At 44.1% G+C, this 24,663-nt stretch overlaps 1 protein-coding gene across 1 annotated transcript in view; it reads right to left on the bottom strand.

Moving 5' to 3' along the window:
• ANKRD6 (ankyrin repeat domain 6) overlaps positions 1 to 8,197 on the bottom strand; it is a 70,977-nt gene extending 62,780 nt beyond the window's left edge. Inside the window, exons 1-2 of the mRNA XM_011984426.1 lie at positions 7,591 to 8,197; positions 3,246 to 3,508 (exon numbers count right to left, since the gene is read on the bottom strand). Coding sequence (XP_011839816.1) covers positions 3,246 to 3,365 — 120 coding nt within the window. The 5' untranslated portion in view covers positions 3,366 to 3,508; positions 7,591 to 8,197. The remainder of the gene's footprint in view (positions 1 to 3,245; positions 3,509 to 7,590) is intronic.
• Positions 8,198 to 24,663: the final 16,466 nt, after the last annotated feature.

The following is a 24,663-nucleotide window of genomic DNA, read 5'->3' on the forward strand; positions in this document are numbered from 1 at the left end:
TTATATATATCTTTATATATATATTAAAATAATATATTAAGAACAACTCAACACCAAAAAAATCAAATAACCAGATTAAACAATAGGCAAAGGACTTGAATAGACATTTCTCCAAAGATGATATACAAATGGCAAACAAGCACATAAAAAGACGTTTAACATCACTAATAATCAGAGACATGCAAATCAAAACCACAGCGAGATATCACCTCACACCCATCAGGAAGGTCAGTAATAACAGTAGCATTTTGGGAGGCCAAGAAGGGTGGATCACGAGGTCAGGAGATTGAGACCATCCTGGCTAACACGGTAAAACCTCGTCTCTACTAAAAATACAAAAAAATTAGCCGGGCATGGTGGCGGGCGCCTGTAATCCCAGCTACTCAGGAGGCTGAGGCAGGAGAATGGTGTGAACCTGGGAGGCGGAGCTTGCAGTGAGCCAAGATCGCATGACTGCACTCCAGCCTGGGCAATAGAGCGAGACTCTGTCTCAAACAAACAAACAAACAAACAAAAAAACCAGAAGATAAGTATTGGCAAGGATGTGAAAAAGTGGGAACCCTTGTGCACCGTTGGTAGCATTGTAAAATGGTGCAACAGCCATGGAAAACAGTATGGAAGTTACCCAAAACTTTAAAAGTAGAACTACCATATTTCACTTCTGAGTATATAACCAAAAGATGTGAAAGCAAGGACTCAAACACCCATGTACACCCATGTTCATACAGCATTATTCACAACAGGCAAAAGGCAGTAGCAACCCAAGTGCCCATCAGTGGATGAAGGGATAAACCAGATGTGGCATATACATAAAATGGATTATTATTCAGCCTTAACAAGGAATGAAACTCTGGTACATGCTACAACACGAGTGAATCTTGAAAACATGCTAAGTGCAATAAGGACAATATAGTATGTCCTTATTGGATACATGCTACAACAGAGATGAACCTTGAAAACTTTATGCTAAGTGAGAGAAGTCACACACGAAAGACCAAATACCATATGATTCTATTTATATCAAATGCCTAGAAAAGGTAAGTTTATAGAGACAAAAAGTAGATTCATAGTTGCCAGGAGCTGGGGGTGGGAATGGGGAGTGACAGCTAATAGGTATGATGATTTTTACTAGAAGCCAGGTGCGGTGGCTCATGCCTGTAATCCCAGCGCTTTGGGAGGCCGAGGCGGGTGGATCACCTGAGATCAGGAGTTCGAGACCAGCCTGGCCCAACATGGTGAAACCTGATCTCTACTCGAAATACAAAAATTAGGCAGGCGTGGTGGTATGTGCCTGTAGTCCCAGCTACATGGGAGGGTGAGGCACAAGAATCACTTGAACCTGGGAGTTGGAGGTTGCAGTGAGCTGAGGATTTGTGCCACTGTACTCCTGCCTGGGCAACAGATGGAGAGACTGTCTCAAAATATATATATTTTTTAATTGTGATGACAGAAATGTTCTAATATTTGAATGTGCTTGTATTAGTCTTCTCAGGCTGCCAGAATAAGAGATTTGTTCCTCAGTTCTGGAGGCTGGGATGCGTGAGTTCAGGGTACCCGCATGGTCAGGTTCTAGTTGGGGCCCTTTTCCTAGCTTGCTGATGACCACCTTCTCACTGTGTCCTCACATAGCAGGGAGGGGGACAGACAGCAGACCCTGGTGCCTCTTCTTACATAGAAATTAATTTCATCACAAGGACCCCACTCTCATGACCCCATTTAAACCTAATTACTTCCCAAAGGCCCTATCTCTAAATACCATTAGGGATTAGGATTGAAAAAAACGAATTTGGGGGAGAAACAACTCAGTGCATAGCAGTGGTGATGTAAATACACTAGAAATTATTGAATTGTACAATTAAAATAGGTGAATTTAATGTACGTAAATTATATCTTAATAAAGCTGTTTACAGAATAGCAAATAATTAAGTCTATTTATAGAAGAAAAGTTGCAGACTATGCCCTAAGTGCATTAAATAAGTTATTGTTATTGTAACAATTCTGAAAAGCTGACATTATTATCCCTCTTTTACAGATAAGAAACTGAGGCTCAAAGAAATCAAGCAACTTGCATAATTAGCAAACAAAGCAGAGTTAAAATCTGTGAGCATGTGCCCTAACTACAGAGTTCCACGCTTTCTCCCATTTGTGATTGCCTGGGCCCTGGAAAGTGCTATGAATAGATCACATGAGCTCTGAGGTAAGGCTCCCTTCACCCTCAGTTCCAAACAATCCAATCACCATTTATGTGCAGACCCCTGTTCACCTCCATGGGGACCTACAAGTAGCTCAAGACCTCTCTGGAGGCCGGCATAGAATGTGAAGATTGCATATAAGTAAACATGAAAATAGGAGCTGATCAATCTGCCACAGGAGGTCAGAAGTTAACAGATGACCCTCTGTGAAAATTAAACTTTGCCCCTCTTCACAGCTCTTTCTGGGGAGGTCTGGAGGGTGGGCTTCGGAGCCAGACTCTGTGAGTACAAGTTGCATTTCCACCACTCAGAGGCTGAGGGACCCTGGGCAAGTTTCCTCACCTCCAAAATGGGAATGAGAAGAGAATCTCTTCTAGAGGCCTGTAAAGTGCTTACAGCAATACTAGGGCTCAATAAGTGCTTGCTATCGGTTACTTCGCCAGTGTATTTAAACTCTCCATCTGGCTGTGCAGAGCCTGCCTTTTCTTGGCTTTGCTACAAAACTGCCTTTGGGCAGTATGGTCTCTCATCTTTCATAGCCTTCTCTGTTGGCGCTGGGTAAGCAATGCCCTCCAAAGCTTACCACACATCTTCACTGACCCACATGAAATCAAAGCCTATAGAGGTTGTAGCAGTCATCTGGTCCAGGCCGTCATCATACAGACGGGGACAAAGAGACTCTGCACAGGGGAGGGGCTGTGCACAAGCTGGTCCACCTCCCCGGGAGGCCCATCTAACATGATTATCATACACTCTGTCCAGTAAGCTTTTGTGTCCCAACTTCTCCCAAGAGATCTCCTCTCCATTTGGCTAAAGAAATAGGTGAGAAAAGCCACCATGATTTTAAAGACTGTCAAATGCTAATTACAAGTCCTCCACTTGAAAGATGGCAATAAAGCATTCTTAATAATCCTCATTCTCCCCAAACCTCCATCACTGGAAGAAAAGCCAGTTCTTTGAAAGCTGCGAACCAAACACAGCGGTTTTTCAGACAATGGTTAAGAGGTAGGCCAGTTCCCAGGGAATGGCTACAGCGTATTTTTCTCTTGTTACCTTGGTAACCGCTACCTTGGCGCCCTTGTTGATGAGCTGAACCACATTCTCTGTTTGGCCTTTGTACGCAGCTATGAGAAGGCGCTCTGAAAGTGCAGCGACTGCATCTTGCTGGCTCATGAATTAGGAAAGAAAGGTTTTCAGGGAAGCGGTAGACAAGTTCCTTCAGCTCAACACGAAGTCACTGGCCCGGCCTGGCACCCACAGGTAAAGATGTTCACAATCATCAGAAGGTATCTTTATGAATATGCCATCTTCGGGACCTAGGGGTTACAAAACAAAGCTGCCATCAGGGCCACTTGACACACAAGGACAGGTCACACCTCTTCTCTCTGATTTTAAGGCATTCTGCTGCTTGCAGGTTGCAGCGGGGGGAGCTGTGGGAGGCAGGACACAACACACAGGAAGCACACTCCACAGCAAAGCCCCTGAACAGAACTTCCAAGTGGAAGGCAGCAGAATGTGCCAACCTCCCTCCCTTCTTCCCCCATCAGGGACATCCTCCGGAATAGTATGGCCAGAATTGCAAGGTTTGCTCTGTTTTTCTCCCAGGGAGTGGAGGCCTGGTATAATCCCCTAAGCACCACCTGGTTTACACACCGCCTTTGGCAGGGAACTGTACTGTGTGTGATCACCAAAGGGCCCCTGGCTGGGTTTTGTGCGTCCACCATGGCTAATGTGCCGCTTCCCCAGTGGGTCAGCGGCCTGTGGAACACACCCCACAGAGACCCTGCTGAGTGGGTTATCTCTTTGGGGTTTTCTCCTAGCATTTACTGCAGTTCTCTCCCTTCATCCTTTTCTCGCTGTAAATAGTATAGTTCCCGAGTTCTGGAACAGATGGAGAGCTGGGCACAGGCCCGGGCCGATTCCTGGTTCCAAGTGGCTGAAACAATCCACCTTAGGGACAACACAGATGCTAAACACTAACAGGGGCTCTGCCAATGCAGGGGGCTGGTCATGTTGCTTCCTTGCTAACAGGAGGAAAAGAAGTGGCACCAAACCCACCCACAGAACACTAAAGCCCTGTCGCAGAGCAGTGATCTGGAGGGTAGGAACTAGTAGCAAACTGATTTCTTCCTACCACATAGCAAAATGAATAGAATTTTAAAGACTGGGACTCCCCCCACTATACCTGGGCTGCCATTAGACCCAACCAAAGCCATTGGTAATTATTTCAAGGGTGAAGGGTTCTTTGGGCAGAAGAAGAAATACTTAAATGTCTAATCCAGTCCTGCTAGAACAGCAAGGAAGTGAGGGCTTCTTTGTATTTTAAAAGATACTTATTAAAAATACTAGTATATACAAATGGAAAGAGAATGCTACACCAGAGATACCACCCTTCAATCCAAACCCTACCACACATCCTAACTTTGAAAGTCTGGAAGACGCAGCCATCCCTTACATTTGTTCCCAAGCAAACCCAAATATCCTTTCAGTCTCTAAAGATTAAGGAATTGGCCATGATATGGCTGGAAAGCCCTGGACCACATCCTGTTTGAACTCGTTCACTGTGGCATTCAGGCAGGTTGTTTGGCCAACCACTCTGTGAGGCTAGGGTTAAATGCCCACGTATAAAACAGACACGAGAACATTTATCTCCCAGGACTGTGGCGGGTATTAAAGAGGGTATTTTATTATGCAAAAGTATGGTCCAGATGTGAATACTACAACTTCGGAAATAATTCTTACCCCCACTCTTGTGAATTATCAAACTTTCTCATCGTTCTCCATCTGTTGCTCAAAATGTAGGTAAAGAATACCAGGGAAAGAGAGAGGAACCCTCGCGAACCCATCCTGCTCCTGCTCACTGGGTCATTAGAAGCACAATGAATCTGGCAAAGGGTCTGCTCTAAAGCAGCTTGGTGAGTCATGGTCTGAGATCCCTGGGATATGCCCGAAATAGAGCCAAAAAAAAAAAAAAAAAATGAATAAAGTTGAACCCATGTAATATATAACTCTTTTTTTTTTTTTTTTTTCCTGAGACAGGATATCTGCAGTGAGCTATGATCGTACCATTGCACTCCAGCCTGGGTGACAGAGTGAGATCTTGTCACTAAAAAAAAAAAAAAAAATGAATAAAGTTGAGACTCAAAACACTGAAAGAAATGGAACTGGAAATGCCTTTGAAAATTCTCATGGTCACACTGAATGGCTACAGTCTGGGCTTTATGTTTCCCAGACCGTTACACTATTTGTTTTTAGAAACATAGCTGCATTGCCTCTTTTCATTCAGGTAATCTGTGGTTCATTCAAACCAATTATACTGAACTTCTGCTCTGTTTGCCCAAATATTGCAAAATCACTCCAGGCCTAAACGGCAGGAAAATACAGAGTATTAGCCATGACTTACGAAATGATCTCCCTTCCACAATCACACCCTTCCCCTCATCTACCCATTTGTTATCCCTAGACCTAGACCCAACGGCCCCCTTCCATTCCAGAACCTTTCTTGCAAGGGGTATTTGAATGTCTCAAGTAAAACGGCCCAGTTCATACAAATATTATCATGGCTAAAATTCTACTCATTCTACTCATTCTGCTCCATGGCTTAGCCCCTGAGGGTAGAGGTTTTTTTGCTGCAGCCTCAGTACAGCCCATCAGCTGAGGTCACAAGCTCCACACCAGCAGCGCTGTGCAGCCTCCTCAGCAATGGATGCAGGGGTCCAGCTGGCCCATAGTAAATTGATAGCCACTCCCCTCCCACCCTCCAGCCCCATGCAATGAATTCAGCCTCCTGGATACTGAGACTGAAGTACACTTATGCCATAGCTGCAGGCTACTGAGATAGCCTTGTTTAGATAATTACCACTGGTAAACAGCCCTTTGCAAGTACAGCCCACATTAATTTTCCTTTTTGTTTGGTTAAAGATAGAAAAATACTACAGTGGTGAGAAAACATTGGCCAAGCAGAAACACCCTTCTATTTTTTGCTTTTCAGTTACAGCTACTTAAGAATGTTCCTCACTCTCACTCCATCCCCTCCACCATAATCAAAGCACCCACAGAGCAGCCTTCCAGAACAGGTCCCTCGCACAGGATTTTGGATACTCCCCCTACCAGAGTCATACAGAAAACTGCGTGCAAGATCAGGAACAGAACCCCAGCTTTACAATTCCTAGTCTGTTGCCAACACCATCCCTATGTGCTTGGACATCTCAACCTCATTTTCAATTTAAGCCCAGTAATCGCCTCCTTACTAGGATCTCCAGCCTTTACCTGCAGGGGCATTTACACACAGTTTGTGGGTGGGAGGGTATCAAATGAGGGTCTTCTATTTCTGCTTCTTCCTGCACCTTCAGCCTTGGGTGTGGGTGCAGGCTCAGCAGAGATACCAAGTGCAGGCCAAGCAGAGACACCACCTCTCTCCCTCCCTCATGGTCACTGTTCCTAAACCCCATATCCTTACCTCCCATCTAGAACAATGATCCCCCATCCCTTAGAGTGAGAAGACACTCTGCTTCTCATCTGATGTCCTGACCCGACAAACTGGACCAGACAGAGGTGTGTGTATTGCAGGGGTGGGGAGCAGTTTAAGAAGGGATGGGGGAACCCCTGACAGTAAATTGGGAGGGGAAGGGAATAGAGGGGTGAAACCAGTCTGGAATCAATGAGTTAAACTTCATGCCAACCTGTTGGCTACCTCGGCTGTAGCAGTTCATCCCCTCCTTGTATCTGAGCCTCCTCTTACAGGTAGATCAGCTATCATTCAAGATACTTCCCACTGCTGGCAGTGAGAAATGTATTCTGCCCCAAGCCTATCAATTACATCCCTCTTTGTCACAATGCTCATTTTTCACAGCATTCTGAAGGAAAACCTTAAACGCAAACATGCTGCCCATTCCTTAAGCCAAAAGGAAATAAACACATGAGCATAAGTATGCAATGCATATCCTGAATCTAGATAGGGATTAAGCTTCCTAAGATTTCCCTCCTTCCTCCCAGCCCACTGCCCCATTTTTGTTGCTCTGTAATTTGCTAATTCTTTTGTCTGTCATCACAAATACCAGAGGGTCACACAGCTGCTTGTCTGTGATGCAATCGGTTTTCTTTTTACAGAAAAAGGTCTATAAGGTTTGCTTTTGCTGTTTTCTTGGGGCTTTACAACAAATTCTCCTACACTTTGGAGAATTTGCCAATATCCTAAAGCCACTACACATCTGTCTCCCGACAGGCAAAATATTCCAGAAGAGATCTGCAAATAAAAGTCCCAGTCAGGCAGTATGTACAACCCACCCAGAGATGGCCCACAGGCACCCAGGAATCGGTGGCTATGGAGCGCCATCAGCTATAACAACTAGCTTTGCTCCTACTGCTCCAAACCTTGTGTTGAAGAGATGGTACTCACATCCGAGGGGCTGTCCTCTCTGTTCTACATCGTGTTCAGTTTCTGGAAAACTGTGGTCAATTCTTTCCTGGAGAGATCATTAGCTTCCTAGGGCTGTCACTCCCAGCAAATCTGCAGTGATTTACGTTATAATGCTCGCTGCCTTTTCCCTTTAGCCTCCTCTGCCGATGCTGGCCAAATCACATCTAAAAGCTTATTAAGACATCCATTCAGCTTGCAATGTTTTGTGGCTTGCTAGTCTGCTCGTCACAGCTTCTGAAAGTCTTGTGTCTGCAGATTTTGACGGACTGCTCCCTCCTGCCAGCAGAGGACCTGTAACACTGCCCCGATTGAAGTCAGGGAACAATTCACAGATCAGAGGAACATTTCTGAATGATGCTCAGATGACAGAGAAACGAAGTTTGTATTATTTCAGCAGTAATGCAAGAAAAGATGAGCATTTGTGTTGTAAGGGAGGGAGGGATGCAGAAAGGGTTGAAATCTGTAACAAACTGCCTCCAAGAAAACAGGAAAACGTTTGCTTTGTGGGAGCAGCAGAGCCCAGACACTCCACCCTCCTCAGCAGAGTTCCAGCACAGTGACTGCGGCAGCACAGGAGACAAGGGTCTGGCTGAGCAGCTGTTCCCAACGTTTGTCTCACAAATGCTCCTCTGAACAGTTTCTGCAGGGAAGGGGGAAGGGAGTAAATAGGGAGCAGAGCCCCTTCAGAAGCTGTTCCGAGTGCTGTCAACTGCCCTAAACTCGCAATCGTGTGCTCCGGCCCACTTGTTGAAACAACAGAAATCCAACACCCACCTGGAGACATCATAGAAAGGAGAGGGCTTTCATTTTGATTTGAGCCAATATCCCCACATTTTCCTCTCTGTCTCTAAAGATAGAATTGTTGGTCTCAGAGACGGGAAAATTACTCTACTCTGTCAGCACAAACCCTCTTACCACCCGTCGTCCTAAAGCCTTGCCCTATTTCCCCAAGGGTAATGGGGCAATGGAATGGACTGCAATTCTGCTTTGGTCGTCATTTGGCTTACACCAAGGGCAGGAGAATAGCTGGAGACTCCGGCAGGTGCATTGCAAAGAGGCTGAATCCCACTGGGGAAACAAATTGCCAGCAGAATAACACAAGCTAAAAAAAAAAAAAGTACACAACCCTCATACTAGTTTATCCAAAAGCAATCACTACTGGGTTACTGTGATCATCACTGAGGGACAAGTGAGGCTACAACAGAGAGGAATATGACTCAATCCCTATGTTAAAGAAACTCATCATCTGACCACTGAAAAGCCATGATCCAGGCCCAAAAGCCCAGTTGCCAGAAGGTAAGTGTAAACTGAGTGGGAAGGAAGAATAAAGCAAAGAGTGGTTCATTTTCTTACAGCTTCCAGGACACTTCCTCCTTCTGAGAAGATCTACTCCCACAGGTAGGACCCCTAACACAGCACTACCCACGAGGACACTCAGCACTGACTGATCACGGAACCTGGTGCCCACCAGGACAATTTGCAAAAGAAGGGAAATGACAGGGTGGATATGCTCTGCTTTAGCAAGCCCATGACTCATTATATACACCCCACTGTCACAAAGAAACATGTATGTTTATTTCTTGAGCCATTTAAAGCACAATAACTCTCTTCTTCTAACTCTGACAGTCACTGAATCTTCTGAAATAACCACCTCTGCAGGAGGCATAGGGGCTGTTGCAGTGAAAGCTGAGTGACATCTGAATATTATTCAGGAAACCCGTGACATACCCTACCAAGAAAAACTGCTTACAGATGTAAAACTCACATAGGAGGAATAAGCACACATCACTGAATAAAGATGTGACTGACAGAAGGCTTGGGAGGTAGAGACCTCCCCTTTTTATATATATCAATAACTTATTGACTGACTAGCACTGCTAGACCACCAGAGCCTCCAGGTCAGGGGTGGGCACTCCCATCACTTGGCAAATGACCACGCACATGCTCAAAGTTCAGACCAAGTGTTATCTCTGCTAAGCCTTCTGCCGTCCCTGCCTTTCCCTAGACAAGATGATCATTCCCTCATGTGTGCACCTACAGTTTTTTCTTTTTTTTTTGAGAAAGTCTCACTCTTTTCCCCCAGCCTGGAGTGCAATGGTGCGATCTCAGCTCACTGCAACCTCTGCCTCCCAGGTTCAAGCGATTCTCCTGCCTCAGCTTCCCAAGTAGCTGGGATTACAGACGACTACCATGATGCCTGGCTAATTTTTGTATTTTTAGTAGAGACGGGGTTTCACCATGTTGGGCAGGCTGGTCTCGAACTCCTGACCTCAGGTGATCTGCCTGCCTCAGCCTCCCAAAGTGCTGGGATTACAGGCGTGAGCCACTGTGCCTGGACAGCACCTACAATTTTCTATAAGCTTCTGCTATGAACTGAATTGTGTCCCCCCAGTTCATATGTTGAAGTCCAAAGCCCCAGTGTGACTGTATTTGGAAATAGGAGATAATTAAGGTGAATTTGGTCATAAAGGTGGGACCCTGATCTGATAGAATTAGTGCACTCATGCTTGTGCATGTACTCTGGTGTGCACACAATGAAGAACAGCCATGTGAGGACAAAACAGCCCATCTGCAAGCCAAGAAGACAGCCATCACCAGAAACTGAACCCTGTTGGACTTTGATCTGGGACTTCTAGCCAGAAGAACTGGAAAGTAGAATTGGAAGAAAATAAATTTCTGTTGTTTAATCCACCCAGTATGTGGTATTTTATTATGGTAGCTCAAACAGACTAAGACACAGCATAATTGCTCAAGGTATTGGCTCAAGGTTGGTCTCCCTGGTTATATTAACTCCTTGTGGCAGGAACTCCATTTTGGTCATTTGTATACCCAGAGCCTATCATGGTGCTGGGAACACAGCTGGCCTTTAATGTTCATTTAATGAATGACAGAAAAACCAATAACCAATTTATTTTTGGTCATCAATTGGTCTTCAGGAGCCTGTGATCCCATAAGAAATATATGAGGTACTCACCTAGTCAACTAATCTTTTTCCTTTCCAAATACATGAGGCAGGCTATGGCTCCAGACTGTCCAAGAGATAACAGAGAGGGAATGTGGTCATTCTCCTCTCTCCCTTCCCCCTCAAAATAGAGGACTACAGTTTCTGGGGCCAGATAAATTACGACTCTAGAGGCATCCCTTATTCAGTGACACAGGTCTGTCAGCACCAAAGCATTGGACAGCACCACAGCCACTCTGGGAATTTCTTCTCATCACCCTCAACCCCTGTTAGGTAAAGACCCAAATGCTAAAGACAAATCAAAATAATTAACGCAGCATCACAATAAAACCAGTTCTATGTACTCAAATCTCAACTTCTACCCACTCCTTAAATCTGCTCTGATCTGGCTTTTCTGTCCCCAGTTTTTCCACTGAAACATTTTTGTTATGTATTTTGTGGTGTACCAAGCATATGTTGAAGAAATAGACACAAGGAACTGTGGAAACTGGGAGAGGGATCATTCTTGCTTGCTGTGCTGGGGTGAAAAGAGGTCAGGAAAGTTTTCACAGAGAAGGTAGTGTGTTAGAGGAGGTAGGATCTGGTTAGAAGGGGAGAAGACACAGGCAGAGGAAACAGCAAGAGCAAAAAGGCAGAGTGGTCTGAAAGTATGTGTCATGAGTAGCAAAGAAAGGCAAAGAGACAACTGCAGCTGGAGCTTGTAACACACAGCAAAGACCAGCGATGGTGTTGGAAAATGAGGCGGCAGTCAGGCAGTGAAAAATTTTCACATCACGCCAAATTACTTGAACTTATCTTGCACTTGTGATGGAGAGCCCTAGGAGTTGGTAAGAAGAGTGGCTAGTCATATTTTTGCTCTACTTGTAACACAAGCATGCAGAATTAATTATAATTATGGTTTTATGCTATACTCTCAAGATTGTATGTGCATGGCTTTCTCTTTCTTCCTGCCCTGTTTCCTCCTTCATTTATTTCTTCTATTCCATCCTTTCCTCTCCTTTTTATCTTCATTGGTAGACTATGTTTTAGAGCAATTTTAAGTTTACAGAAAAATTGGGCAGAAAGTTCAGAGTTCTCATATAGCCCTTTGCCCACCCCCACCCCTACAGCTTTCCCTTTTAATAACATCTTGTATCAGTGTGATACATTTGTTACAACTGATGAGTCAATATTGATACAGTATTATTAACTAGAGTCTGTGGTTTGCATCAGGGTTCATTCTGTGTTCTACAGTTCCATGGGTTTTGACAAATGCAAAATACCATGCATCTGCCATTAAAGTACCACAAAGAGTAGTTTCACTGCCCTAAAACTCCCCTGTGCTCTGCCTATTCATCCCTCTCTTGACCCAAAGCTCCCAGCAACCACCGATCTTTTTACTCTCTCCAGAGTTTTGCTTTTTCTGTAATTCCATGTGGCTGGAATCATACAGTGTGTAGCCTTTTCAGAATGGCTTATTTCCCCTAGTAATATGCATTTAAGGTTCCTCCTTGCCTTTTCATGGCTCATTTCTTTCTGGTGCTGAATAATATTCCATGTATACCATAATATTCCATTGTACTACAATTTGCTTTTCCATTCATCTATTGAAGGACACTTTCTTTGGTTGCTTCCAAGTTTCAGCAATTACAAATAAAAATGCTATAAATATTCATGTGCAGGTTTGTGTGGACATAAGTTCTATCTCATTTGCATAAATACCAAGGAGTACAATTGCTGGGTAGTATGGCAGCACAGCATTTAGCTTTGTAAGAAATGTCTATACTGTCTTCTAACACAGCAGTCCTCAACCTTTTTGGCACCAAAGACCGGTTTCATGGAAGACAGTTTTTCCACAAACCCAGCAGTGGGGAAGGATAGTTTCAGGATGATCCAACCACATTACATTTATGGTACACTTTATTTCTATTATTACATTGTAATATGTGATGAAACTATATAACTCACCATAATGTAGAATGAGTGGGAGCCCTGAGCTTGTTTTCCTGCAACTAGATAGTTCCATATGGGGGTGATAGGAGACAGTGACAGATCATCAGGCATTAGATTTTCATAAGGAGTGTGTGACCTAGATCCCTTGCATGTGCAGTTCACAGTAGGATTCACACTCCTATAAGAATCTAACGCTGCCGCTGATCTGACAGGAGGTGGAGCTCAGGCAGTAATGCAAGTGATCCGGAGCAGCTGAAAATACAGATGAAGCTTCACCAGCTTGCCTCCTGCTCACCTCCTGCTGTGCAGCAAGGTTCCTAACAGGTCACGGACCAGTACTGGTCCATGGACTGGGGGTTAGGGACCCCTGTTCTAACATGTCTGTAACATGTTGCACTCCCACTGGCTGGTTTTACATTGATGTAATTGCCAAATGCGATAGTAACTTTTGTTTTCCTTTACATTATTTATCTGTTGCATTGGGCCCTGCCACCACCCCTCCCTCAAAATTCCCCCTCCTTGGTTCCTGTGAGCCATTCTCTCCTCATTCTCCTAACCATCACTTGGATGATTCCTTTCTTCCACTGAATGCTTCTTTCACTGATATGCTATATGTTGCAGGTCCTTGAGGTTTTTGGGCATCTTCTCTGCTCATTTTATTCTCTAGATCTCAGTGCTCCCCCTCCCTGCTGCTCACATGCTCCTCTGCTGCCTAGATACAGATTCCTCCAAGTCTACTTCTTTACCCTCAATCACGTTCTCTGAAGCTCTATATTTAAACACCCAACCACCTACAAGACATCTTCCTTGGATGTCCCCTGTCAATGTATTCACAACCAAATCACCATCCTTCCTCCCAAACCTGTTCCTTTTCCTGTGTCCTCACCTTGATGAGGGGCTCCATCTTTGATCTAGCTACCCATTTCCCTAATCTGGAACATTCCTCCCATTTTTCTTCTTCCCCCTTCCCCCATCCCTCATTCACTAAACCACCAAATCATCCTGATTTGAGACAGTAAGGCATAGAGACTAAAAATATAAGCTTTGAAGTCAGACTGCCTGGACTCAAATCCCAGCTCTGCCACTTACTTTGGGCAAATTTCTTAATGACTCTGAGTCTGTTTCTGCATGTGTAAAACAGAAAGGATAACAGTTCCTACCTCATTAAGTTGTTGTAAAGATTGAATGAGATAACACACATTTTATTCAACGCCCGGCACATAGAAAGTGCTCAGATAACATAAGCATGATTACATGGTTACTGTTTAGATGTTCCTTGATCTGTTCCACCTTCTCTAGTTGTACTGCCACTGCCTTAAGTTGTCATCATTTCTTACCTGGGTTATTGCAACGGTCTCTAACTGAATGTTGGAAATGTTTCTTGAAATTCTGTTTGTGATTATCTAAACTTAGAAATTGGGACAAGAGGTAAAGCAGGTTTCAGCTTATATATGGAAATCTGCTTCTGCAGATGGGTTTTCACTTAGGGAAAAACAGAAGCCAAAGCCAGACTAATATTCAGGATTCAGATAGTCAGTCTGCTTTGTCTCAAAATAGGTCCTCAATAAAAGATAACTTTAAACAAGTCAGCACAACCTGGTCAGCTAGTTCTTGGGATTTCTTAAACTTGACTCCCAGGAAAGACAGAACCATTGAGCCCATGGTGGTTAAATTCTCTGTGCTCTCTCTGGATCTTAGAGGGCAATGAGCCAATGAGAGGCAAGTTCCTGCTTTCTGATGTGTCAGTGTTAGAAGAAAGGGATAATGAGAATCTAGCCCTTCCCCTTCAGTTTATTTCAAGATGGCAAAGGTTGAGAACAGACAGCTGAGCTGCAATGCAGTAGGAGCCACTGCCACCGTGCCCACTTGCCAGGGAGCAGATTGCTGGCGGTGGTTGCTAGGTCTATGGTGCCTTTATCTATGGATCGCTCTTCCTCTGTGCTTCTTGTCAGTGTTTTATGTAAACAGACCATACAGGGGGCTAGTGGGACTGCTAATTATGGGCTGAATTTGCATGTAAAAGCCATTCTGCCATGTTACTCTCCCTGCCTCAAGTCCTGCCCTCTCGTCCCCCACCTTGATTGATGTGATCCCTGATGTTACAATGCTCTTTTCACAACACAAATGTGATTGTGTTTTTCCTCTGCCTGTAACCCTCAGTGACACACATTCCCCCAGTACAAAGTCCAGCAACATACAAATCCATGCATAGTCTCGTCCCAGTCTGTTTCCAACCACCTTTTCTTCTGATACCTCGTTCCGCTGCATTCTGCACCCTAACTTGGCCAAAAGGTATTTAGAGCACCTTGAGAGCCCAACCATGTCATTTTTGCTTAGAATTCTCCTTAGAGCTTGTCTAAACTCCTTCTTAGCCTTCAAAGATACCTGATTCAAAGATGTCCTCCTCTTAAAGATTCTCCTAATACTCTTCCAACCTCCAAAGTCCCAAGGGTGAAATCCCCTGCCCTGATTTCAAATCCCAGGTCTGCTATTGATTTTGAGCAAGTTTCTTAATGACTATAAGCCCACTTCCTTATGTATAAAACAGGAATAACTACAGTGTTTACCCACTGGGTTGTTGCAAAAATTGAATGAGGCCAGCACAAAATAATGTATTTTTAAAATCTCACTGTAATACTTACCAAACTAGACTGCAATTGTGTGATGTCAGTACTGCTGGCCTCTCTTCTTACATTCTGAGTAAAAAGGCTTCCCATGTGCCTCTCCTTCTAAGGAGACTGTCCTAACCAGAGAAGTTCCTGGGCTTTAGGATGTAGACTTAGAGGACAAGTGGGAGAGATGAGAGAGAAGAAGGCCGACTTGTCAAGGGAGGCTAAGCCCATCTATATAACAAAGCACTGAGGCGGGGGAGAGGGGGAGAGAGGGGGGAGGGAGGAGAGGATGGAGAGAAAGGGGAGAGGAAGAAATGAATGTGCCATGCAGAATGGGGGAATGTGAGAGAATTAGGAGAGAAAACCAGGATATGAACATTGTACTATGGGGTTATATATTGGGTTTCCTTTACTTTTGAGAACAAGAAATGATTAAAATTCTTTTACAAGCTAATTTTGGTCTTCGGATTGTGCTTCTTTGAATATCTTCTTACAAATACTGGACCATGAGAGACTGAAATTCTCTCAGGTTACTCTTGTGTACCATGTCTTTCCTCTCAGACTCTGAGTTTCTCCAGCACAGGGGCTGTGTCTCATTCCACTATGTAAGTTCACTGCAATCACACAGCCTGTCACATGAACAACACGTGGCATGGAAACAATACATGCTTATTGGATAAATAAACACATCTATATTCACCCAACTGCATTACAGACTCTTAGAGAGCAAGTACCTTCTCTTATTTTTCCACGTTTCCACTATAGAAAACTAATAGAATTCTATAGTGAACGGAATGGTGGGTCCCCAAACGATATGTCCATGTCTTAGTCCCCAGAATCTATATTAATTTATTAATTTATATGACAAAAAAAGAGATGTGATTAAGTTAATCCATGGATGTCCTGGATTATCTGGGTAGGTAGTCACATGTGTCCTTCATAAGAGAGGCAGAGTTTTGAGACAGAAGAAAAAGAGGCCACGTGACCACAGAGGCAGAGACTGCAGTGATATGGCCACAAGCCAAGGAACCCTGGAGCTACCAGAGAATGGAGGATACAAGGGAAGAGTCTCCTCCAGAGGCAGTGTGACCTCACCAACACCAACAGCTTGATTTCAGACTCTGCCCTCCAGAATTGTGAGAGCATAAGTTCTATTGTTTCCAGCCATGTCGTTTGTAGTGGTTTGTTACAGCGGCCAAAGGAAATAGGAATGCCTTCTACATAACGGATGCTCAGTAACTCTTCACCAATTGTCTCAGCCACTGAAAATCACAGGCTGTGCTGCCTTTTTAAAGTCACTAATATACCCCCATCTTTAGGGCCAAGAATCAGAGCTCCAATTTGTCACTTCAACACCTGTAAATACTTTGTAACCTAATGGTCCCTTGCTGCTGTTTGAGGGATGGTTAGGTTCCAGGGGCTAAGAATAGTCCTACTGGCTACATATCCTTCATACAATTTCATACACTTTATATGTACTTCTACATATTAATTATCCATCACTCATTCCTTTGTGAGGGAGAAAGTAAGCTGGGGAAGCACCTGATATGGGCATGATGCCAGCAGAAGTGGGTCCTGCTGATGAGGGTGACAGGCACCCTGGCGGGGGTCTCTCTAGCTGCCAGCTGAGGCAGGCTGAGTCCTCAGGAGTCTCCCACAGGAAACACCACTGAACTGAAATGAGCGTGTCAGCCTGCCACTTTCCAATTCTTCACCATAAGCTTGAAAAAACCAGCAAGCTGCTCTGCTAGCAAGGAATTAAATGTCTGACTCTAATCCTGCAAACACAGTCCCGAATAAGGCAAAGGGAAGCCTGGGATAAACATGAATATCTACTCAGAAGTAAACACCAACTGTGATTTACTACTCTAATTTGGTTTCCAACAGTATTTCTTCTATGCTGTCCCACAGAGGACAGAGGCCTTCTCCCAGGGCTGGAGGACACCTGCAAGTCAGTGAGCCCACAATCCTCAGGCACATGCTCAACCTCTCCCAGCAACACATACTTGCTTCTGCTATCAGTCAGTTGTGTGATCCTCCTCCAGAAATGGTGTTTCTAACTCTTCTGGGCCTGGTTTTCATTCCAGGAGTCCCATTTTATTCAATCATTCTGCCATTGAGGCATTTCTTGAAAGGACATCCATCTGATGCTAGAAATTCCAGACACTATGACACGCTGCTCTTCCCTCTCATCCCCCACTCTCCCTAACCCACATGACCTTCTCTCACAGCTCTCTGCAGCTATCAACACGCATGTTCAGGTTAGGTGTGATTGTATGCTGATAATGTCTACCACCTGTGAGAGGTGATATTATGATCTGGAAACACCTGTACTGCATGGACTGTCCACACCACTATCCACAAAAGACTCTGCTAGGTCCCCTTCTCAATTTTCTTCCAAGGTTAGCTCAGGAGTGGGGAGAAGCAAGGGAAGGAGAGGCTCTATTTAAACAGTCCACCCATAGAATGTGCTTCATGGCCCTAGGCAGGTTATATGACTAACTTCCTTGGGCCTTAATGTCCTCATCTACAAAAATGGGGATAATAATGATAGCTGCTGACTCCATAGGGTAGCTAGGAGGATACGCTAGGGAGCTACTCCCAAGGGAGTAGATAAGCACGGCGCTTGGCACAGAAAAAGCACTCAGTAAATATTAGCGTGTATGTATGCCTATGTAAAGTCGACAAGAGGCTAAATTCTCCAATTAGATTTCCAAGCCCTTCCCAACATCTACTCCTTCTTCTGTCTCTTAAACCTTCACCTCTTCTTCATAGTTCCCAAGGGCTGCCCAAATCCTCATTTGGTCTCTGGGCCTTACTCAGCACACAGCATGACACAGTATTTGGCTTCAGCTCTGAGCTTTGCTGAGATCAAGTGTCCCTGCAGGTAAGGGGGACTAGGAGGACTTCAGGTACAGCTGGCCATCAGGGAGGCCCCGAGGGTCCTCTCCTATACTCATGTCATCACACACGATGATTAACCACGTGCATGCACAGTCCACGGCAAGAAGAGGCACTGTGACCTGGTGGACTCCGACCCCCAAGGAAGGTAATGCCCCAGTTAGGTGGAGGACATGCTTTGCAAGAATACCCTGTCTGAAGTCAACTTACCTTCAGTCAGCATCTCCCTAACTCTGGTTATATCTATTATTTCCTAGCTAAGGCTTTCTTCCAAACTGGATATTGTCCATATTTTAAGTTTCAGCCACAGATTAGCTATGAGCAAGTTTGGTCTACTACATTCTTTAACCAATAATTATGTCACATGACAAACATACTAAATTGTCAACAGTATCCATTATTATGAATTATTTAAAATCAAAATTCTGCCGTATCTTTATAAGAAAAGGTTCCTAATGTGAAGGCCACAGGAACAGAAATGAAACCCACCTTGAATTGTGTTTTTAATGCCCAGAATCAGCCCCAAGGATATTTATTCCTAAGAGTTTTAAAGAGTCTTAAAATAAACATCTCTCTCAGGATAGTCTCATTATTATCATAGGCAAATTATTTCTACAACAAAAATATAATTAGTTGAGATTCAGCAGTCTTCAGGAGGCAGGATCCAAAATAACCTGAGAAATTACAAAGCTTAAGATCCTTCTGTGAATAGTCCCAGGTTAACCCTGTGCCCCTTCCCCTATGATCTCATAGCAAAAGGCTTGGTCTTCTCTCCATAATCTGCATTTGCTATGGTAGATGGTGGAGCTTTCTCTCTTGGGCTTGCCTCTTCCCTGATCTCAGGCGCCTGGGACCCAGTCTTTGGGGAGTACTTTGCAGGGAAAATCCGCAGACCTTCTCCTGGGAGGACATTCCAGTCCTGACAACCCTTTTCCTGAGGGATCTCCCAAAGCCCTGGGCAAGGACAGTCCTGCACATTCCCCAACCTCAGGCAGATCGCCTCTTTGATGATAATTTATATCTAGTCCAATGTCAAAACAAAGAGCATGGTGGGAAGAGGGTGACAGAAAAAAGGCAGGAAGAGCTGGGGGTAGGAGAGGAGAAGCAAAGGAGGAAGGACAACATGAAAAGACAGTGAGCATGAGGAAAAGACGCAGCTACGGACGACGGACGACGGGTGGGGGCTCTAACTCAGTCCCTCCCATCCCTGAGGCATTCTCAAATCCCAACCCTTTCCTAACAGGAAGACTTCCTCCCAGCCCAGGCTCTGTTCTTCAGATATTTGCTGAATTAACAAAGGGATTCTCTCTGATTGAATTTATTACATTTCCATAGTCTGTATCATGTTTAACATTTATTTTAGAACTAGAGATAGGGAAAACATGAAACCAATTATTTATATGTATGTGTGCATACATATACTATCATTCTTTTTATTTTTGTTGTTTTTTGTTTTATTTTTTGTCTCTGTCGCCCAGGCTGGAGTGCAGTAGTGAGATCTTTGCTCACTGCAGCCTCTGCCTCCCAAGTTCAAGTGATTCTCCTGCCTCAGCCTCCCGAGTAGCTGGGACTACAGGCGCCTGCCACTATGCCCTGCTAATTTTTGAATTTTTAGTAGAAATGGGGTTTCACCATGTTGGCCGGGTTGGTCTCGAACTCCTGACCTTAAGTGGTCCCCCCCTCCTCCACCTCCCAAACTGGTGGGATTACAGGTGTGAGCCACTGCATCTGGTCTACTCATTCTTTAAAAAATTCTAATATACAGAAAAGTGTACACTTACAGCATGTAGAACTTTCTAACAGAGTGTACCCATGTAACTAGCACTTCAGTCAAGAAAAGACTAACTAGTATCCAGCAGCCTCCCACACCCCTTCCAATCACTACCCCCAAGAGTAGTCACTGTCCTGGTCTTACTATTGCAGGTCAGTTTTGCCCATATTTGAACTTTATATGACCGGAACCACATAGGATACATTCTTTCCCATCTGGCTTCTTTCACTCAAGGTTTTATTTGTGAAATTTATCCAATGTTGTTATAATTCTTTCATTCTCACTGCTATATAGAGTTCTATTATGTGAATATATCACAACTCATTTATCCATTCTTCTGTTGAAGAGATTTTGGGTAATCTTACATTCTGTGTATTAAAAAAAAATAGTGGTGCTGTTATAAATATTCTTATATGCATATCTCTTGGTGAATATACAGACACATATATATATACACCATATATACCTAACAGCAGAATTACTAGGACACAGGTATGCATACATACACTTAACTGTAGCTGGGTTTCTTTTTCTTTTTCTTTTTGAGACGGAGTCTCGCTTTGTCACGCAGGCTGGAGTGCAGCGGCACGATCTCGGCTCACTGCAAGCTCCGCCTCCCGGGTTCATGCCATCCTCCTGCCTCAGCCTCCCGAGTGGCTGGGACTACAGGCACCCATCACCACACCCGGCTAATTTTTTGTATTTTTAGTAGAGACGGGGTTTCACCATCTTAGCTAGGATGGTCTCGATCTCCTGACCTCGTGATCCACCCGCCTAGGCCTCCCAAAGTGCTGGGGTTACAAGCGTGACCCACTGTGCCCGGCCTCTTTTTTTTTTTTTTTTAAAGACTAAGTCTCCTTGCTCAGGCTGAAGTGACATGATCAGAACTTACTACAGCCTCAAACTCCTGGGCCCAGGTGATCCTCCTGCCTCAGTCTCCTGAGTAGCTAGGTCTACAGGGGCCTGCCACCAAGTCTGGCTAATTTTTTTTATTTTTTAAAGAGACACAGGTCTCACTATGTTGCTCAGACTGGTCTTGAACTCCTGGCCTCAACAATTCTCCCTCCTTGATATAGCTGATGTTTCTATGCATATTTCTCACATTCAAATGCACTCATCGGTCTGTTTGAAGCATATAAGGCATTGGGTGTCCGAGAGGCAGGAGTGCAGGGCACTGGGCTTCTGTCTATTCCTCACTACTCTAAAAAGCAGTCTATGACTTCAAAAAGTCACATAAAAAAAAAGAAAGTCATGTAAGAATAAACTCCAAGTTGTTTTTGTTTTGATTTCTTATCAAAGCAGGCTTAAAAAATACCTGAACGCATGGGAGGTTGTCTCAGTCCATTTTGTGCTGTTATAACAGAATACCTGAGACTGGGTAACTTATAATGAACAGAGATCTATTTCTCACAGTTCTGGAGGCTGGGAAGTCAAAGACAGTGAGGCTAACATCTTGCAAGGGACTTCTTGTTGTATCATCACATGGCAATGGGCAGAAGGAGAAGGGAGGGCAGGGGGTGATTGGGGGTTGGGGGTCGGGAGGCAAACTTGCTCTTTTATAATGAACCCACTCCTGTGATAACAACATTAATCCATTTACAAGTGCAGAGCTCTCATGGCCTAATCACCTCTTAACGGTCCCACATCTCACCTCTTAATATTATTACAATGGCAACTAAACTTTTTCCTTTTTTCTTTTTTTGGAGGCAGAGTCTTACTCTGCTACCCAGGCTGGCATGCAGTGGTGCGCTCATGGTTCACTGCAGCCTCAACCTCCCAGGCTCAAGCAATACTCCTACCTCAGCCTCCCAAATATCTGGGACTACAGGTATGCACCACCACCATGCCCAATTAATTTTTGTATTTTTTGCTGAGGACAGGGTTTTGCCATGTTGCCATGTTGCCCAGGTTGGTCTCAAAATCCTGGGCTCAAGCAGCTCACCTGCCTCTGCCTCCTGAAGTGTTGGCACTACAGGTGTGAGCCACCGTGCCCAGCCTCAATTAAATTTCAACACGAGTTTTGGAAGGGACAAACATTCAAACGATAGCAGAGATAACAGAAATGGAAACCTAACTATTACTACGTAAGTTATGTGTTTTCCAGCCTACACACTAAGACACTGTGTAACCCTCAGTTGCTAACACTGGATAATTTAATCAAAATAATAACAAAGCTCCAAAGGAAAAGCCTCTTTTTTCATAGCAGTAGGAACTCTCCTCTCTATAACATGCTAGCCTTCTACAGCACTGCTATAAAAATTGCCTTATCTATTTTATTTTCATACTTTGAGAAGACTCAGTTCAAGTAAAAGTCCAGTTAATTTATAAAGTTACCACATGACTCAATAATTCCACTCCTAGCTCTGTATCTAAGTGAACAGAACACATATGACCACACAAAACTTGTATATAAATGTTCTCTTCAGCATTATTCAGTCCAAAAGTAGAAACAACTCAAATGTCCATCAATGGTGAACTGATAAACAATATGTAGTACAGCCACATCATGAATATTATTCAGCCATAAAAAGGAATGAACTACTGATACATGCTATCACATAGAGGTATCTTGAAAACATCATACTATGTAAAAGAAGCCAGATACAAAACACCACATATTGTATGCTTCTATTTATATGAAACGTCCAAAATAGGCAAATCCATAGAGATGGAAAGTAGATTAGTGGTTGCCAGGAGAAAGAATAGGGAATGACTATTAATGGGTATGGGATGTCTTTTTAGGGTGATGTAAATGTTCTGGATTTAGTGGTGATGACTGACATCTTTGTGAATATAAAAGAAAACCACTGAATTGTATACTTTTAAACTTTCATAGTATGTAAAATATATCTCAATTTGTAAAATTCTGGTTAAGTGTTGGGGCATTGAAATCAGATATGGATTTAATTCCAGTTGACTGCATACTGTACGCTATAAGCAAGTCATTTAAGCCCTATAAGCCTCATTTTCCTTCTCTGTAAAATGAGGGTGATAAAAAAAAATATTGATACGGTTACTGTGAGAACCAAAGAAGGTAATAAACAAAGTGTTTGCCACAGTGATGAACACAGGAAATGCCCATTAACGATTAAAGTGACAGAAATGATAGGAGCCGGCTCTCAGCCAACTTACCTTTTGACATTCCTGGGATATACTCCATGATTTCTATCAGACCCAATAAAGGATATAATTTTCTATAAAATATTATGTAAGGAGTTAAATTGGGTTGCTATTCAGTCAAAAGAGGAAAATCCTGCCATCAAGGAATGTCCACAAGCAGAGAAACAGTAACTAATACTAAGGGGATGCCAAGAGTTGTTTCCCAAGCCCCGCTGGTGCACTGCCAAGCAGCTGCTGTTGGGGAGCCCCTACATGAGTTAGCTGAGCAGGGCAGGCTGCCACCCAGAGGCAGGTGACAGCCCCAGAGGCCTGGGAACAAGACACCACACCTGATGGCTTTCCACCCCGCCCCTCTCTCCTCAGGCATGGGCAAGAACATCAACATCAGGTCTGCAGGCCATGGCAAAGGCACGTCCCACACCATACCAGTGAAACCATTCAGCCAGGCTGGTCTTATTGGAGACAGCAGGAGAAAGGACTGCCGAGGGTGGTTTCCCATCTCTAAGACCAACCCTTGCCAGATTAACAACTGCTCCCTACATCTGCCTCAACTCGTTGCTAGATCACATATGTAACCCCCCAAATAACAAGTTGTAACTAGTTACCGTTCTTAGCAATGGCCCACAAAAGTGCCCCATAAAGTTTCTTAAGGCCAGGCACAATGGTGTGCACCTGTAATCCCAGCACTTTGAGAGGCCAAGGTGGGAGGATCATTTGAACCCACAGGTGTGGCTGCAACGAGTCGTGATCACGTCACTGCACTCCAGGCTGGACAACAGAGCGAGACCTTGTCTCAAAAAAAATTAAAATAAAAAATGAAGTTTCTTAAAAGTGATATTTCACAGCAGGTCAACAGGTATCCTGCAAGCGCCGAGCACTGGAGAGCGGCTGACTGTAGGTGCTCCTCAGAGGCCTTCAGCTGCTCATTTTGGTAAACGCCAATCACGGTGAGAAGGTCCTATTGGGAGACAGGGATGTCTCCCAATTTTTTCCTTCTTTTCTTTTTCTTAAATGTGGTTTACTGCAGTCAAAAATATATAATAGGCAAGGCTCATACCTATAATCCCAGCACTTTGGGAGGTCAAGGTGGGCAGATCACTTGAGGTCAGGAGTTCGAGACCAGCCTGGCCAACATGATGAAACCCTGTCTCTACTAAAAATGCAAAATTAGCCAGGCATGGTGGCACACGCCTGTGGCCCCAGCTACTCAGGAGGCTGAGGCACAAGAATCGCTTGAACCTGGGAGGTGGAGATTGCAGTGAGCCGAGAGCACAACACTGCACTCCAGCCTGGGTGACAGAGTGAGACTCCATCTCAAAATCAATCAATCAATCAATCATCACACTGCTTTCAGCTCTTCTCCCATCCCCCCACCCACCCTGCAACTTTTGGAACATCATTAGCTGGTTACACTGTCCCTTTCTCAAAAATTACATATATATGAAAAATTCTGACTGGTATATATATCTCTCTCTTAAGTTTTCATGGCTTGGTTGGAGAAGCAAAATAGCTGTTATAAACCAGATGGTTAACATTTTAGAGTCAGATAAATTTAGGATCAAATTCAAGCCCCACTCCCCTCCTGGTGTTTTTACTGTGGAGAAGCTGCTTAACTTCTCAAAGTGTCAGCTGTTCCTTTTGTAAACTGAGCATACTATCTCTTTGATAGATGGTTATAAAAACTAAAATAAGGCTGGGCGCAGTGGCTCACATCTGCAATCCCGGCACTTTGGGAGGCCGAGGTGGGCAGATCA

Source organism: Mandrillus leucophaeus, unplaced genomic scaffold (assembly GCF_000951045.1).
Source record: "Mandrillus leucophaeus isolate KB7577 unplaced genomic scaffold, Mleu.le_1.0 Scaffold268, whole genome shotgun sequence".
Taxonomy (NCBI): domain Eukaryota; kingdom Metazoa; phylum Chordata; class Mammalia; order Primates; family Cercopithecidae; genus Mandrillus; species Mandrillus leucophaeus.